Source organism: Stenella coeruleoalba, assembly GCF_951394435.1.
Source record: "Stenella coeruleoalba genome assembly, chromosome: 17".
In the NCBI taxonomy this organism is placed as follows: Eukaryota; Metazoa; Chordata; class Mammalia; order Artiodactyla; family Delphinidae; genus Stenella; species Stenella coeruleoalba.
In genome coordinates this window covers 40,448,386-40,465,821 of record NC_137163.1, presented here as the reverse complement: position 1 = coordinate 40,465,821, position 17,436 = coordinate 40,448,386, and the positions used below count along the sequence as shown (strand labels likewise).

Genomic DNA, 17,436 nt, shown 5'->3' with positions numbered 1-17,436 from the left:
CAATATTTTATTCTGGCCAGTTCTGTGATAGTAGACATTTGCCCCTTCTGTCCCTTTTGGAGAGACACCCCGGTGGCTGTCCCCCTATTCTATGTTAGAAGAACCCCGTACCTTCTGAGACTTGATGGGAGGCAGAGCCTGTTTCCTATAATAAAACTGAAAACTCCAGACACTAGCATTCTCTAGCCCTTATCCTGCTCCAGGGCAAGTGTGTCACATAGGTGTGACAGACAGATACATTTAGTTTAGACTGAATTAGGAGCTAGCTCATAAGTCAGTGAAGTGGAGAGGGTAGATAATCCGTTGTGCTGGTGGGCCAAGAGCAACAGTGACAGTAAAATCTAGTTTCCAGGGGCAGCCCTGGCAGAAGTGGAGCTGCTGCTCTCAGTGTCTAGTGCTGGTGGCTGCAGGTGACATGATCTGTGGAGTCTAGTGTTGAGGTGGCTGCAGTGGTGTTTCACTGCATCAGTTTTGGTTCTTGTTCTGGCTGCTTGCTTCCCTTCCCCTGTTTGTTTTCCAAGCCTGATTCTTTGGCTTTCCCAATAAATCTGTAGGCCACCTGACATCCTGAGGGTAAATCTGTTTTCTGCTTAATTCAGTCAGAGTTGACTTCTGTTGCTCGTGACTAAGAACACTGATTGTTTCACTGCTCATTGAAATGGTTTTTTCTTTTTTGCTGTATGTGTACCTGTGTTTTGCCTTTGAGTTTTGTCAGCTCTTAAGTTCATGAAAAATTACTGAGCAAATTGGTGTTCATTACCATTTTAGGTGTGTTATGATTTGGGTGCAGCATACTTCCAGCAAGGCTCTACAAATCCAGCTGTCTATGAAAATGCCAGAGAAAAATTTTTTAGAACCAAAGAACTAATTGCAGAGGTAAATACAGTCATAACAGGCATATGATTTTCAGTTCTTTAAAACATCTATATGTTTTTTGGCTTGAATTTTTCTGATGATAAAAAAAACCCAGTAAGTGTTCATTGTTGTAAATTTGGTAGTTCAAAAAAGTAGTGAAAACATCAAAAAAAATCTGTAATACCCCTTTTGTGGTTTTAGCTTATTTTTTTCCAGTTTTTATTCTTTATGTTTTTATACAGTTAAGCTCATGCTGTAATATACTATTTTGTATCTTGCTTACATATTTGAATAGATATTTTAAATGTATTCTGTTATATAGTTGTGCTGTGATTTCATTTTCCTAATGTTTGGGCATTTGGATTGTTTACTGTTTTTATTATAAAGTTGCAAAATTTATATCTCCAAGCATAAAGTTTTGTTTGGACTTCAGATACTTTCAAGTTAAATTCCTGTAAGTAGAATTACCATGTCAATGGTCATTATTTTTTTTAAAGGATGTAATATGTAAAGCCAAATTGCTTGCTAGGTACATTTCTCCGAAGGCACTCCAATCAGCAGTGAATTTTTTTAAATTGCTAATTTCATGTGATCTAGAATATCTTTAAAAAATTTGCATTTCCTTGGTTCCTAGTAGGGTAAACATTTTCATGTGTTTGTTGTTTGCATTTTTCTTTTTGTGATTCAGAAAACTTAATTTTAAAGTATATAACTAGGTTTCTGTATGCCTGGTGCCCAGAAAAATTGCCACTTCAATCTTTCCTTTCTTCACCAGAGACATTGATTAAATGTACTAGAGATTTACTTTATTGGGAATCCCCATTTTACTTTGCCTGGGGCACTCATCAGATTTCTAATTTTATGGCATTTCAGGTATAGTAGTTTAAAACTTTAATTTTTTAAAAAAGTGTGTCTCTTAAAAAAATTTTTTTCTGTTTTGGTGGAAGCATTTCTGTTTATTCCACTTGAGTGAAGATTGAGTTTTCTTTGCTGCCCCCTTTAAATCTCTGCAAGTATATGTATTTTAAAATATTTTAAGCTCGTTTTTAACAGTGTTCACTCTTTGTTAGTATCTTAATTTTCATACTTACATAGAGTAATAATAATGTCTACCTTTATGTTGACCTGAAAACTCTAAACCAGGAGTCAGCAAACTTTTTTGTAAAGGGCTAAATAATAGATATTTTAGGCTTTGTGGGCCATATACAGTTTCTGTGGTGTAGTCTAATTTGTTGTTATGGTTTTTTTCCCCCCCTTTACAACCCTAAGAATTGTTCTTAGGTCAAGAAATCTATAAAAACAAGCCATGGGCTGGATTTGGCCTGTGAGCAATATTTTGCTGACCCCTGCTCTAAACCTTTTAATTTTTTATGGTTCCTCCAGCCCTGAATTTTCCATTAGCATTTTCTTGTACTGTTAAAATGTACTAAATGGGTGCTAGACTATTGTTTCTATTACACTGATGAATAATGATATATACCTCTTACTTTACAGATAGGTTCATTATCTCTTCATTGTACCATAGATGAGAAGCGGTTAGCTGGCTATTGTCAAGCGTGTGGTGTTCTTGTACCTTCTTCTGATAGTGCATCTCAGCAATTGACTCCATATAGTCAAGTCCATATTTGTTTGAGATCTGGCAACTATCAGGTAAGATGTGTGATGGGATACAATAGTGTAATCGAAAAGCACTGGAATCCAGACAGCTGAGTTCATATCCTGACACACCATTTACAGTTGTGCCGTTTAGGGCAAGCCAGACTGTCAGATTGGCCTATAAAATAGTTTTAATAATTAAGCTTCTTATGAGAATCAAATGAGAAGTTATAGTTTATAAACTCTAAGGCAAAGCACTGGACAGATGTTGACTCATTGATATTCTCCTTTCTTGAAGGTATAGAATTTGCCCATTTTAAGTGCATTCTGTAAGAAACTCTGTAGGTAGGACTTTTAAAATTACAGGTAGAGAACTTTTAGTTTTATGGAGCCTAAAGTCTTGTGTCTGATCTGAAAGTATGGCCTTGTAACCCTGCCTTATTAGCCACTGCAAACATTAAGACTGAAGGAGAAAGTGAGCAGAGTGGTTTTGGTAGGTTTGGGTAGTGTATTACATAGCCCATTTTGCCAGGGAGTCTGGTCATCATCTCAGTTTTAATCATGCAAAGGGCTTAAATTAGTCTGTTGAGATTTTTATTGCACCCTCTGTGTATATATCTTTAGTTTTGTAATGAAAATCACTGGGAATTAGAATTTGTACTTTTAAAATCTTTTTTGGAAAGCCTTCATTCTAGGAAGTGAACAGTGCCTTCATGTTATTTAATTCAAAACAGAAATTATGAAATGACAAAGCTATAGCATACCTTCAGTTTTGTGTCTCCAAACGGACTTTTAGCCTAGGTTTTTAGTTCAGTCTTCTCAACTAGAGTTTATTTTTTTTCAGAGAAAATAGAAGAGAGGGGATATGTACTTCCTCTCCCTCCCTCTGGCCTGTTCTTTGCAAATTCTGCTTTGCCCTAGGGAAGAAAATTAAACTTTCTTGAAGATAGATTTCAGATACAGATGAAGTTATTAAACACTAGAGATCTTTCAGTTACGTATTCCTAGTACAGGCTTATGGAGGGTGGGGATCAATTATGATAAGATATAGAATCTTTAAAACGGTCCCTGGAATGGTAAGACCTTGGAAATATTAGTCATAAATAGGCACATATTACTGTGAATACAATAAAGTGCCAAAATGTGTCACTCAGAAAGTAGTGTAATGGGTAGCTAGGAAAGGGGAAAGAGCAATTTTGTTGCATCTCTGAAATTTATCACTTCAGTTATGTATGCAGGAGTATCTTAGAATCATGTTTACCTTTTTTTGTTTTTTTGGAATAAGATTCTGTTTGTATTAACTATATATTTTTGTTTTGTGCTGATGAAGTAGTTATTGAACAGTTGTAACAAATATGTCTTCTCACATTTAGGAAGTGGCTTACTTTCCCCTGTGTAGCCTGTGTTTTGTTATGGAGGTGAAACAGTGGTTGCTTTATAGTTTTGAAGCCATTTTTGTCAGTGCTTTTGTGGTAGAGCTGAGTAGCTTTAGCTGTTTCAAGAAATCCCCACACTATCGAGATAAAGAGTTGATAAAGAACAGAAAAAGACTCTAATAATGTGGGTGTTAATGTAATTCACTAAATAATATATTTTAAACCATTTAAATTGATTAGAATAGTTTCTTAACATGTTATATTTAGATGAATTATTTTTAATTAATTATTTTAGTGTTTTAAAAAGTTTGTTGTATGAACCCCTCCCCGTTTTTTTGGCTGCACTGCGCGGCCTGTGGGATTTTAGTCCCCCTGCAGTGGAAGCCCAAAGTCTTAACCGCTGGACTGCCAGGGAAGTCCCTGAACCCATATTTAAAGTGGATGAGAAGAATTTAAAAACTTTCTCTCTAATAACATAGCTGAATTACTTCTTATTCATTGATTCTTCTCTCACCTCTCACTTTTGATCTTCAATTTTGAAAAAGGGTGGGGGGTGCTATTTGTAACGTAATTTTAAAATTTTAGAAAGAGAAGTTTTTCCTAGCAAGATTTTTTTTTTTCCTAGCAAGATGTTTTAATGATTTTCTTCACTGTGTAATTTCTATTATAGAAAGACTTTTAAAATTTTATTAAAAAATTTTTTTTTGGAAAGATTCTTTCATGATTTTTGAAATGGATGCAATTTGTGTCTGTGTTCTAGGAGGTAACAAAGATTTTCGCTGAAGACAATTTAACCTTCAGTTTACCTGTGCAGTTCCGGCAGTCAGTCCTAAGAGAGCTCTTTCAGAAAGCTCAACAGGGGTAAGGAAGTGAATTACTTTTTGATTTTTGAATAAAAGGGTAAGTGCATTTCAGATTTACCAAAAACATCCCTCCAAACTACCTGTATGTCTGACACAATACTTTCACTTTTTTTTAGTATATGGGAAGTTAACATGGCCAGAGGAGCCACTTTAATGTTCATCTGATCCATTTTAAAAGTGCTTGGGGAAAAAAATTTACATAGCAGAATTTGATTCTGTTACCTAATATTTATAGCTAAATTGTCCCTTTACAAATTCAAGACCTTCCCATGACTTAGGTATTTACTAACGTGCCGGAATATCATAAGATCTTACCTCTCAAGAATAAATGGCTTATTCTTGTGATTTTAGTTTTGCAATATATTCCTTTTTATTAAAAAAAAATTAGTGTATCTGCTTTTGTATTCTACAGAAATGAAGCTCTAGATGAAATCTGTTTTAAAGTCTGTGCCTGTAACACAGTCCGTGATATATTGGAAGGTAGAGCGATTGGTGTTCAATTTAACCAGCTATTTCTTAGACCTAATAAAGAGAAAATAGACTTTCTTCTTGAGGTAAGACGTTTTTTCCCCTTTTGATTTATAATTTTGCTTTAAGTTTACCAATGATCTCTTAGCTACCAAATCCAGTGCCCTCTTTTCTGTCTTCGTCTGACTTGCCCCTCTGGCTGATAGTTGTTTCTACTGATAGACCACGGTCTCTAACCCTGTTCTCCATCACTGGGTTTTCCATAGTCCTCCATTGACTTCTCTTTTACGCTCCCTTTAATGTTTTTATTTACAAAAGTTTTGTCCTTGGCTCACTCAACTTCTCATATCACTTTTTATTCTCATCCAAAACTTCAATCACCTGCTCACTAAAAACCCTTGGATCATACTTCTTGCCTCTCATGTGAGCTCCAGAATCTGTGTTTCTACTGGATCTTTCTCTTTCTTTAATAGTCTTAATGTAATAAACCTTGAGAGGAGTACATAGAGTACAATTAGTACCATTTAGTTCTAAACATACAACACTGCCAATGCTTTAGAAGTCCTTCTTATGCTCCTTACCAAACCCTCTCTGCCTCTCCTTGAGGAAACCACTGTCCTGTGTTTTGTGATAATCATTTCCTTGCTTTTCATTACAGTTGTATCACCTTTGTATGTACCCTTAAAGAATATTCTTTAATTTGCCTGTTTCGAACTTTACATAAATGAAATCATACAAAATAAATTCTTTGTCTCTCAGTGAACATACTTGAGATGTTTTTTCAAGTTGTATGCAAGTACAGTTTTTTTTTTTCCATTGCTGTAAGGTGTTACAACATTATATGACCATGTCACAATTTATTTATTCTTAAGATGATGGACATTTGTGTTATTTACAATTTGTGGCTATTGTGCTTCTTGGAAAATACTGTACACATATCCTGGTGCACCCACATACGATTTATCTGTTACATTCCTGGAGAAGGTTTATCTGCAATATTACTATATAATTTCCAAGTGTTTTTGCCACTAGCATGCATGAGGGTTCTTGTTGGTCAGGATCTTTGTCAGCACTTGGTATTGCCAGATTTCCTGCCAGGTTCATGGTATAATGGTATCTCATTGAGGTTTTAACATCCATTTCCTTTATTACTGAGGAATTCAGCAGCTTTTCATTTATTTTTTGCACATATAGATTTTGTCTTTTTTTTTTTTTTTTTTTTTTTTTGCGGTACGCGGGCCTCTCACTGTTGTGGCCTCTCCCGTTGCGGAGCACAGGCTCCGGACATCCAGGCTCAGTGGCCATGGCTCACGGGCCCAGCCGCTCTGTGGCATGTAGGATCTTCCCGGACTGGGGCACGAACCCGTGTCCCCTGCATCAGCAGGCGGACTCTCAACCACTGTGCCACCAGGGAAGCCCTAGATTTTGTCTTTTGAGGTACCCATTCCAAGTGGTATGCCACATTTTTCTGTTGAATTGTCTTTTTTTTTTTCTTTTGCAGGAATTTTTTATATATTCTGTCCTTTACTAGTTTTAAATACTGCAGGTATCTTTTCTGCGTTTCACTTCTCTTTTAACTTTTTATTATTTTAAAAGTTCTTAATTTTAATATAATAAAATTTATCAATCTTTTCCATAAAGGAAAAGATTAGTGGATTTCTGTGTCTTGTTCAAGAAAGCTTTTCATATCCTGTAGTCGTGAAAATTGTCCTATATTTTACCTTCTAAAAGCTCTAGAGCTTAGCCTTCTTTTCACATTTAGGTCTTTAAGCCACCTATGATTGATTTTTGTGTATTAACATGAAGTAGGGGGTCTGATGTCATTTTTTTCCTCACTTGTTCCAGTACCATTTATTGTAAGTTCCATCTTTTTTCTGCCGATCTCCAGTGCTACCTCTCTTGAATGCCAAGTATCCATACGTGTGTGGGCCTGTCTCTGGGCTGTGTTCTGTACCACTTTTCTGTTTGTTTACCCATACATCAGTATCCCTGTCTTGATATCATCTGAAGTACATACCTTGTTTTTCAAAGTTGTGCTGGTTATGCTTGTCTTTTTGCATTTTCTTGTAGACAGTTGACTCATTGTCAAGTTTCTCAAATAAGCCTGTTGGATTTTTGTTTGGAACTACGTTACCTTTAAAAGTCAATTTGTGAAAAATTAGTATCTTTACAATATTGAGTGTTCTAATCTGTGAACTGGTATAGGTTTTGATTTATTTAGACGTTCTTTAATGCCCTTTAAAGCTTTATAATTTTTCCATAGAAGTCTTTTTATTTTATTTTTTTATGAACTTGAAAATAGTTTATGCATTGGTATAGAGGTATAGTTGAACTCTGTATATGATTTCGTTTCCAGCTACTTTGCTAAACTCTTAAAAATTCTGTTTATCTGTAGATTCATTTGTTTTTCTAAATAGTCTTTATCTGTAAATAACGCATTTTGTTTTCTTCATTTTCTAGCCTTTTCATTTTTATTTCTGTGTACTTGTTCTTACTGTGCTGACAATGATCTCCAGTACACTGTTTGGTAGAAAGGGCTCTGATGGGCTTCCTGGTTTCATTCTTAGTCTCAAAAGCTTGTACTCTTTTACCGTTTAGAATGATGTTTGTTATAGGTTTTTCTTATCGTTACTCCGTATCTGATTAAGGAAGTTTCTGTTTATCCTTAATTCACTGAAGGCTCTTATTTTAAAAAAATCATGAATTATTTTTAGATTTTATTAAATGCTTTTTCTATGTCTATTATGATAAGCATGTAATTTTTCTCTTCTAATTGGTGAATGTAGTGAAGTATATTAATTTTTAAGTGTTGAAGTACCTTGTCTGGATAAACCCAACTAGGTTGTGATCTTTTTTTTAAACTGAGATATAATTGACGTGGAACATTGTATTAGTTTTAGGTTATGTTATGATTGTTTTTAATATATATTGCTGGATTTGGCTTGCTAATACTTTAAGATTTTTTTACATTCGTGTGTGAGATTGATGCATCAGTTTTTTTTCTTTCTTGTCCTGTCTTTGATTCTGTTACTAAGGTCATGTGTGCCTCATAAATAAATTGAGGTGTGGATCATTTCTTTTTGCCTGGAAAAGAAAATGGACTCATTGCTTTTTTTCAGTGTTTGGTAAAATTTACCAATGATGTATTTGGGCCTGGAGATTTTTTTGGGAGGAAGATCTTTGGCATTGATTCAATTTCAGTGATTTCATCTGCTGTTCTTTTTTCTTGTTTAGTTTTGAGAAGTTCTTTTCTAAGAATTTGTCCACTTTATCTAAATTTTTAAGTTGATTAATATAATGTTTTTAGTTATCTTTTCAGTGTTTATAGCATCTGTAGAGATGTCACCTATTTCATATTTTTCAGTTTTAAAAAGTTGAGGTGAATTCACATAACATCTTTGTTACGTTGCTTATCAGGAGTTACCACATATTCCCGAACACATGACGACATGTATACAATGCATCTCTATATTTGAATAAACAGTCTCATGAAAGTACACTAAAATATTATTTATCATAAGATCTTACATATGGTAGCAAACTTAATTTATGCATACAGTGGGGCAAAATTATTAGAATGTAAATATATCGTACATACTCCAAGATGCTCAGATGTGTTATATACTGATAGCGTAACCTGTTCATCTGAGCAAAGTACCTTCAAGATACTGTTTCTGAGCATGGTAATTAAAAATACTATTATTCTTTTTTTTCTTTTAATAGCTTCATTGGGATGTAATTCGCATACCATACAATTCACCCATTTAAAATGTACAGTTCAGTGGTTTTTAGTATGTTCATGGAGTTGTGCAGCCATCACCTCAGCCAGCTTGACAACATTTCATTCCTCTCTGCCCGTCTGCAACAAAACTTCTTATCCATTAGCAGTCATTTCCCATTTTCCCTCAATCTCTTCAACCCTAGGCAACTATTAATCTACTTTTTATCTCTGTAGATTTGCCTGTTCTGGACATGTCATATAAATAACTGACTTCTTTCACTTAATGTTGAAAACCTGAAAAATTTGATCCATGTTGGAGTGTGTATCAGTACTTCATTCTTTTTTATAGCTGAATAGTATCCCATTGACTGGATATGCTCTTCAGTGTCTGTTTTGAGTGTTCATTCATCAGTTGATGGGCTTTAGGGTTGTTTACACTTTTTAGCTCTTATGAATAATGCTGCTATAAACATTATATAATTTAATTTTTGTGTCAACATATTAGAGAATATTTGACAATTTCTTAAGGTTAGGGAGCTTTTACACTAATATATTCTCTTTGACTTCTTGTAAATAATATGTGGGGAGGAAACCTAATCTAATAAACTCAGAATAATATTATAAGGATATTATTTTTAGATAACTAATATTTTCATAGTTGGTTTCTGTTACTCTTTATTTTCATTGTTTGGTTTTTAAACCTTGGTTATCTTCTTAACCATTGGTTCTATATACTTTAACTATTATTGATCATTCTTTTCAACTATCTAAGATGACCCTTTTCTCACTTTTCTGACAGGAACTACTGATTCTTAAAGTTATCACTCCATTTAATTTGGCAACATACTTTGTAAATTTCGGCAGGACTTCTTCGTATGCTATATAGATTATTCTTTACTGCATATTCTTTGGTCTCATCTCTTAAATTTCTTAACCAGATCTCTGACTGATAATGTTTGAAAGGAAAATTCACTTGTTTTTAAATCTAAACTTTTCAGACTGTAGTATAATTATTTTAAAGTACCCATATTCAAATAAAAATTACTCAAATTCCTAGGTATGTTCAAGATCAATAAATTTAGAAAAAGCTTCAGATTCTTTGAAAGGAAACATGGCTGCTTTTCTAAAGTAAGTGCCTTTCTTTTCTTTTTCTTAATTTTGAACTTAGTCCTGTGAGAAAAATATCTTTTATTCCTTATCGTTTTGGATTTGCCCTGCCTATCTTATAACCAGGCAGTAATTGGTATTTAAGAACAGTTATGGTTTGGATTCGTGTAACCACATAAAACTTAGGATTCTGTCAGTTACTCCTTTTGTATATTGTAGCATTGAAATCACAAACTTTAAATAAGGACCAAAAAGAAATTTTAAAAGCTGTTTCAAATGATTGTTGTGCAGTTATTGAATGGTGGTTTTTTAAACAGTTTATTAATAAAAATTGGTTAATATGATTGTTTTCCCCAAACTAAAATTATACACTTTTTTGTTTTATAATATTTCTTACTGATCTAGGAATGTGTGTCTGGGGTTGGAAGACCTGCAGTATGTTTTCATGATTTCTTCACATGAGCTTTTCATTACATTGTTGAAAGATGAAGAACGAAAGCTACTGGTTGATCAGATGAGGAAGAGATCCCCTAGAGTAAATCTGTGCATTAAACCAGTAACTTCATTTTATGATATCCCAGGTTAGCTCTGCTAGCTAAAATGTTGGCACATTCTGCCCCTCAGTATATTTAGGATATCCTCTTAATTTGTTTCAGATTACACGAATGCTGGTAATTAATAGACATTTACCTGTCTTTTGTAGTCATATTTCTGTCTAAGCAGTTAAGTCTTGGGACTCTGCTGAGTCTCTGATTCACGGAGATATAGGCCTAGATACATAAAAGATTTTAGCTGTGGGAGTAGACCCACGTAACTCTGCTGCTGTGTTCTTGAAGGTAAAAAACAGGAGGGGAGGGGAGCGGTTGAGAACGATAAAAGGTACAGGCTTGCATGCGTTTCAGCCTGTATATCATCGTGATACTGTCTTCTAGCTAAACATTCAGCTTTGGCACCATTGCCATTTTTGCCTTATTTATTTGATGATTTTCTTCCATTTTTTTCTCTTATTTTGTAAATATAAGTAGAAAATATAGTGCTGCTCATTAATAAGAAATACAAGCTTCAACATTTAATATAGGGGAGACAGAATTCAGCTGGCTGAACGAACTTTTAGCTGCTTTGACCCTCATTAGATTTAAACTGCGTTAACAGTGCAGGTGTAAAGGGAAAGAATAATATTAACACAGATAAAATGCTGGAAATGCATTATTGAAGACTATATCTGAAAGCCGAGTTGTAGTGAGGGATTTTAATGATCAATTCTTGGTTTTCTGGGGAAGGCAGTGCCTCCACCTCCTCATTCTCCCCTTCAGAAAACACATTCTTAATGTTTATTGCTCAAAACATTTTATATGTGCTTTTAAATAACACAGTATGTTCCAAAGTAGGAGACTGTCTATATAAGTTAAATTTTTCCATATATCCCACATAATTCTTTCCATGTACCAGCTACTGATTTTTATGTTTTTATTTTCATTATCTTTGTTAAATGCATTCATTTATTAAATGAAGACGTAATAAAAATTGTGTTAGGCTTTCTATATGAGAGTGAAGTTAAAACATAATTTGCATTAAGTTGAATAAATAAGTTTTCAAGATGAGAGATGCTTTTAACTTATAATACTTATAAACATGCACAATTTCTCTCAGTAAATTACCATTCTCATATTTATAGGATTATGTATACCTTTGAATCAAATCATTATTTAAATGGAAACCTCTCCTTCCTTTCTTAGCCTCAGCAAGTGTCAACATTGGCCAGTTGGAGCATCAGCTGATATTGTCAGTAGATCCCTGGAGGATTCGACAGATTTTAATTGAATTACATGGTATGACTTCAGAGCGCCAATTCTGGACCGTGTCTAATAAGGTAAGAAGACCCTCTCTTAAGCGCAGATAAGAAGGGACTTCCCTGGTGGTGCAGTGGTTAAGAATCCACCCGCCAATTCAGGGGACATGGGTTTGATCCCTGGTCCAGGAAGATCCCACATGCCACAGAGCAGCTAAGCCCGTGCGCCACAACTATTGAGCCTGTGCTCTAGAGCCCGCAAGCCACAACTACTGAGCCTGCATGCCACAACTACTGAAGCCTGCGTGCCTAGAGCCCGTGCTCTGCAACAAGAGAAGCCACCACAATGAGAAGCCCACAAACCGCAACGAAGAGTAGCCCTCGCTCACCACAACTAGAGAAAGCCTGCGTGCAGCAAGAAGACCCAATGCAGCCAGGAAAAAAAAAAAGAACAGATAAGAAAATTACCCTTGTTTTCTGATGTAATTTCATAGAAGAGCTGTTCCCTGACCTTTTTGGGAATAAGAACCCCCTTTATTTGTCAACAATTCATCAACAATGTGAAGTACCTGCACATGAGAGTAATTGCACTTTGAACATCCATTGACAGAGAAAATTTGAAATATCCAAAAAAGGTTATTAAATCGACACTATTAAATCAGTAACAACAAAAAATGAGTTTATATTTCATTTGTTGTCATAACACCTACATGCATTTTCAGTATAGCTGTTAATATGTGTGTAAGGTATAATATTTATGCAGTCTGGAGCTAATACTTGCTGTGTGCTTACAGAGTATTTTTGGTTTAGTTTTTTCCTATCTTCTTGAAGTCTAAAGCCTACAGTTTAGAACCACTTCATTAACTTCTTTTAGAACATTTTTGGCTTTAGATATTCTTTTTAAAATGCCAAGCTAATGTTTCTGAAGTTGTCTATTTAAGTTTTCCCGTGTGGAAAGTGCAAATGAAAATAGCTTTTTAAACATTTCAGTGGAATGTAGCTTGAAATACAAGGGAAGCAGTCCACAGATACAGGAGAAATTAAAGTACTGTGGTAGTGCTTCTAATTTAACTGCATACTCCTCCTCTGCTGAATATGTAATAAAAAGAAGCAAGAAATTGCTGTATATTTTGTGGGGTTTGAACGTAAAAGTGCAGTGAAATGAAAAATTGGTCTGAACCTTAGTTGGGCTTCTTAGCATTGACATTGTTATTTGTGTTCATTTATATAGAGAGGAAGTATATAGCATAATAGTTAAGAGCGGGAGTTCTGGTACTAACTGCCTGCGTTTGAATGCCAGCTCTCTACTTAACTAGCTGTATAGTCTTCGGCAAGTTATTTGACTTCTGTGTGTCTCTGTTTTCCCATCTGTGAAATGGAGATAATAGTACCTACGTAATACTGTTGGGAGGATCATATGAGTTAATACGTATTAAACTCCTAGAATTTTTTTTTCCTTCTTTATTTCTATAGTCTATCCTTCAGAAAGTTCCAATCCATTTAATTATTTATTACTAGCTCATTATAGTGATTATGTTCATTTTGATTAGCATTTCAGTACAGCTGTCATTTTCCTTTCTCTTTCAAAAATGACTTTTGAATGATTTTTAAATGGGGTTGACTGTTACTGAAAGATTCTTATCTAGATTTGGCTTCATGTGTGTGTATTTGTGGATTTTTATTTCTTCTAGTGGGAAATACCTTCTGTCTATAGTGGTGTTATCCTGGGAATCAAAGACAATTTAACAAGAGATTTGGTTTACATTCTAATGGCCAAAGGTTTACACTGCAGTACTGTTAAGGTGAGTAAAAGCATACATTGACGTCTGGTTAAGAACATGCTTTGTAAATTTAGCGTGAAGCCAGGAATCAGAATCAGTTGTGTTTTCCTGATCTTAAAATCATAGTTGTAGGCCTAGGAGGATATTTGAAAAGGCATTTTGGTTTATTCTTTTTCCTTTTACCCTCATAGCTATACGAAAAGGGTCTTGGACATATGGCTACTACTCTATGTCTTTTAAAAAATTAGAGAGCATGAATAGTTCTTTTGTATTTAGGGTTCAGTTAGTAAAGATTGTATTCCAAGCTAAAGAAAACAAAAACAAAAATCCTTAAAATTACTTTTGTAGATTTTACATAAGGATCTATTTGTGAAGTAGTCTGGGATGGAAATACAGATTTGGGAATCATCAAAGATCACCCTGGGAGAATATTCAGAACCTAGGGTATCCAGCACAGGTCCAAAAAGAGTGGCGTGAGAAAGAGTCTGGTATGAAGACCAGACTTGTGGGGTCATAATAGCTAAGGGGATAGAGGTTGTCAAGAAAAGGGAATGGACAGCACTGGGTTGCAGCCCCTAAGTGCAGTAAGGTAACTGAAAGGTATTGAGTAGATTGTGCCATTAGAAGATCTTTGTTTAGTAAGAGCTATTTCTTTTTCATGATGTGGGGGATAGAAGCCACATTGTACGAGTGAAAGAATCATGTGGAGAGAGTAAGCGAAGGCTACTCTTTGGAAAAATTAGAAAGAGATGTGTAGGAAAGGGCTTGGATCATAGCTGATTTGATTTATTTATTAGTCAATTATATAGGCTAATAGGGTTGTGTGCAAAATTTTAGAATGTGGAACCTTGTTGAAGGGGTAAGGTCTAATTCTGACTATCTTAGGGGGAGAAGGGTGTTTAATCATGGAATTTTATACCTGTATGATATATGTATGTAATATTTATATAAAACTTCTAGTTTTGTTATTTTATTAATTTATTTTTTGGCCACGCTGTGTGGCATGTAGGATCTTAGTTCCCAGACCAGGGATTGAACCTGTGCCCCCTGCAGTGGAAGCGTGGGGTCTTAACCCCTGGACTGCCAAGGAAGTCCCCTAGTTTTGTTATTTTATAATTTATGTAAAACTTGTTTAGTAATATAGCATGTATATTATATTGATTGTTTATTGGATGTTTTTTAAAAATTACAGGTAATTCCCTGGCGGTTCAGTGGTCAGGACTCTGTGCTTCCACTGCAGGGGGCACGGGTTCAATCCCTGGTTGAGGAACTAAGATCCTGCATGCCGTGTGGTGCAGCCAAAAAAAAAAAAAAATTTACAAAAGAATTAAGTATTTATTGGAATAAATCAACAATGCAGAGATGATAGAAAGATGATAGTCTAGCCTCACTCCCCAAGATAACCTGTGTTAACCATTTAAATTAATTCTTCTCCTCTTGGTTCTGTACTTTTAAAGACGTATTTTTTGACTCCAGAGGAAAGGTGATGCAGGCTATTCTGCTGTTTCTTTTTATAGGACTTTACCCATGCTAAACAGCTATTTGCTGCTTGTTTGGAGTTGGTGACAGAATTCTCACCAAAACTTCGTCAGGTCATGCTGAATGAGATGCTGCTTTTGGATATTCATACACATGAAGCTGGAACAGGGCAATCTGGAGAGAGACCACCTTCTGATCTTATTAGTAGGGTGCGAGGATATCTGGAAATGAGGCTTCCTGGTAAGACTTTTTCACAAAGCCAAATTTCAGAAATTTAGTACTCAAGTAACTGTGGGGAATATTCTAAAAGAATATTTACTGGACTTTTTACCATCTATGAAAAAATTATTTGTCTTTTAAAACAATTCAGATGTGGAGTTCACTTGAAAACATTGGGGAAAATGTAGGAAATTGTTAATTTCCTAGGATTGCCATAAATAAGTAACAGAAATTTATTTATTTAAAATTTATTTATTTATTTTTGGCTGCTTTGGGTCTTTATTGCTGCAGAAATTAATTTTTTCATGGTTTTGGAGATGAGATGTCTGAAATCAAGGGGTCTGCAGGCCTACACTCCCTTTGAAGGCTCTAGAGAAGGATCCTTCCTTGCTTCTCCCTAGCCTCTGGTGGCTCCCAGCAGCCTTTGGTGTTCCTGGGCTTGCAGCTGCATCACTCCAGTCTTTACCTGTTTCACGTGGCCTTCTGTGTGTGTGTGTGTGTGTGTGTGTGTGTGTGTGTGTGTGTGTGTGTGTGTGTGTGTGTGTGTGTGTGTGTGTCCGTCCATGTGTCCATGTCTTCTCCTCTTGTAAGGGCACCAGTCATTGGATTTAGGGTCTACCCTAAATCAGTATGACCTCATTTTAACTAACCACATCTGAATTAGTCTACCCTAATTCAGTATGACCTCATTTTAACTAACCACATCTGCAAAGACCCTGTTTCCAAGTAAGATCACCTTCTGAGGTTTCAGGTGTACATGAATTTTGAGGGGACAGCATTCAACACACTACAAAAACCATATTGCAATTTTAAGATATTATGTTAAAAGATTCAAAATGTCCTTGAAGCTGCATGTTGAAGGTTTATTTCCTCATAGCTGCCATAGATAGCCCTCAGCATGATTGCCTGTGGGTCAGGAAGTCACTGTGGTCACTTTAGGAACAGATTTTGACTGAAGATCTTATTATGAAAAGAAGCTTATCATAAGAAGTTTTTTTATCATAAGAATTATCTGTTACATATAATCTTGCTTAGTTAAAGCAGTTTCTTACTTTTACATGATTTAATAATATTTAGAGCATTTCAATCATACTGTACACATTTAATACTATAAATAGTAAAATTGAAGTATAAAGCAAGGTCCTAATAATGTGCCCAAACAAATGGCTGCTGGCCCTCTGGGGTCTTTTGAATTAATTTAATTGTTATAACATTGTGATTTCTTGAAAAAATTACAACTTTTTAGCACTCTATAGATAGAATACCTTTGAGTTTTAATGCATCATTGCCCTTCAGTATCACAATAAAAATTGATCTCATTAATATATACTAACTGTCAACAGAGTGTTTTCTAAAGCTCTTTTTTTTTCCTTTTTCTTTTCGGGCCATGCTGCGCGGCTTGTGGGATCTTAGTTCCCCTACCAGGGATTGAACCCCGGGCCCTCGGCAGCAAAAGCACAGAGTCCTAACCTTTGGACTGCCAGGGAATTCCCCAGAGTGTTTTCTTTTTAAATGTTGAAGATTGGTTCTCTAAAATGAAAAGCAAAAAGAATTTAAAAAACCCTAACATTTATTGAGTGCTAACTACATGTCAGACATTCTTCTCAGAGCTTAGGTGCATAACTGATTTTAGTCCTCGCAGCAGCTGCATGAAGTAGCTTCTTATTTAATTATCCCCGTTTTGTAAATCAAGAAACTAAGTTTAAAGAATTTGGCCGAAGTCATGAAGGAAGAGACGGAACTGTGTTTTGAACTCATCAGGCCAACTTAAGCCTGTGCTTTTACTCTTTGAAATGGTTGGAAATGCCTTCAAGTAATTATAGTCTCTTTGTACTACCTTTTTGGCATTTGAGTAGTTTGAAGTTCACCTTTTCCTCCCTCCCTCCCTCCATTCTTCCTTCTCTCCCCTAACTTACTGAATGTGCATCTATTTGTCCCATAGTTTGTGTTATAAGCAGTGTTTGAAATGAGAAGGAAAGGATGTACTCTTAGGAAGAACAAGAAAACGTTTGAACCCCACTCTCTAGATGCTGATTCTTCTTTAAGAACCATTGTGGACTCACTAATGAGATGCCCAGTGAATAAAGGACGCCCTGGAGCCAAATGCTGTCTGGGCTTCCTTTGGCAAAGTGTATGGTGCACAACGCGCAGTGACATGTTGTACGCTGGGATATTAAATTTA

General features: G+C 35.3%; 1 protein-coding gene across 3 annotated transcripts in view; it reads left to right on the top strand.

The window, feature by feature from the left end:
- Positions 1–17,436, top strand: part of INTS8 (integrator complex subunit 8) — a 65,140-nt gene that overhangs the window by 16,077 nt on the left and 31,627 nt on the right. For all 3 annotated transcript variants that reach the window (XM_079902000.1, XM_079901999.1, XM_079902001.1), the window contains exons 7-15: positions 769–876; positions 2,350–2,505; positions 4,588–4,688; positions 5,103–5,244; positions 9,937–10,007; positions 10,392–10,567; positions 11,723–11,856; positions 13,467–13,577; positions 15,074–15,275. In XM_079902000.1, the coding sequence (XP_079758126.1) occupies positions 769–876; positions 2,350–2,505; positions 4,588–4,688; positions 5,103–5,244; positions 9,937–10,007; positions 10,392–10,567; positions 11,723–11,856; positions 13,467–13,577; positions 15,074–15,275 (1,201 nt within the window). The remainder of the gene's footprint in view (positions 1–768; positions 877–2,349; positions 2,506–4,587; positions 4,689–5,102; positions 5,245–9,936; positions 10,008–10,391; positions 10,568–11,722; positions 11,857–13,466; positions 13,578–15,073; positions 15,276–17,436) is intronic.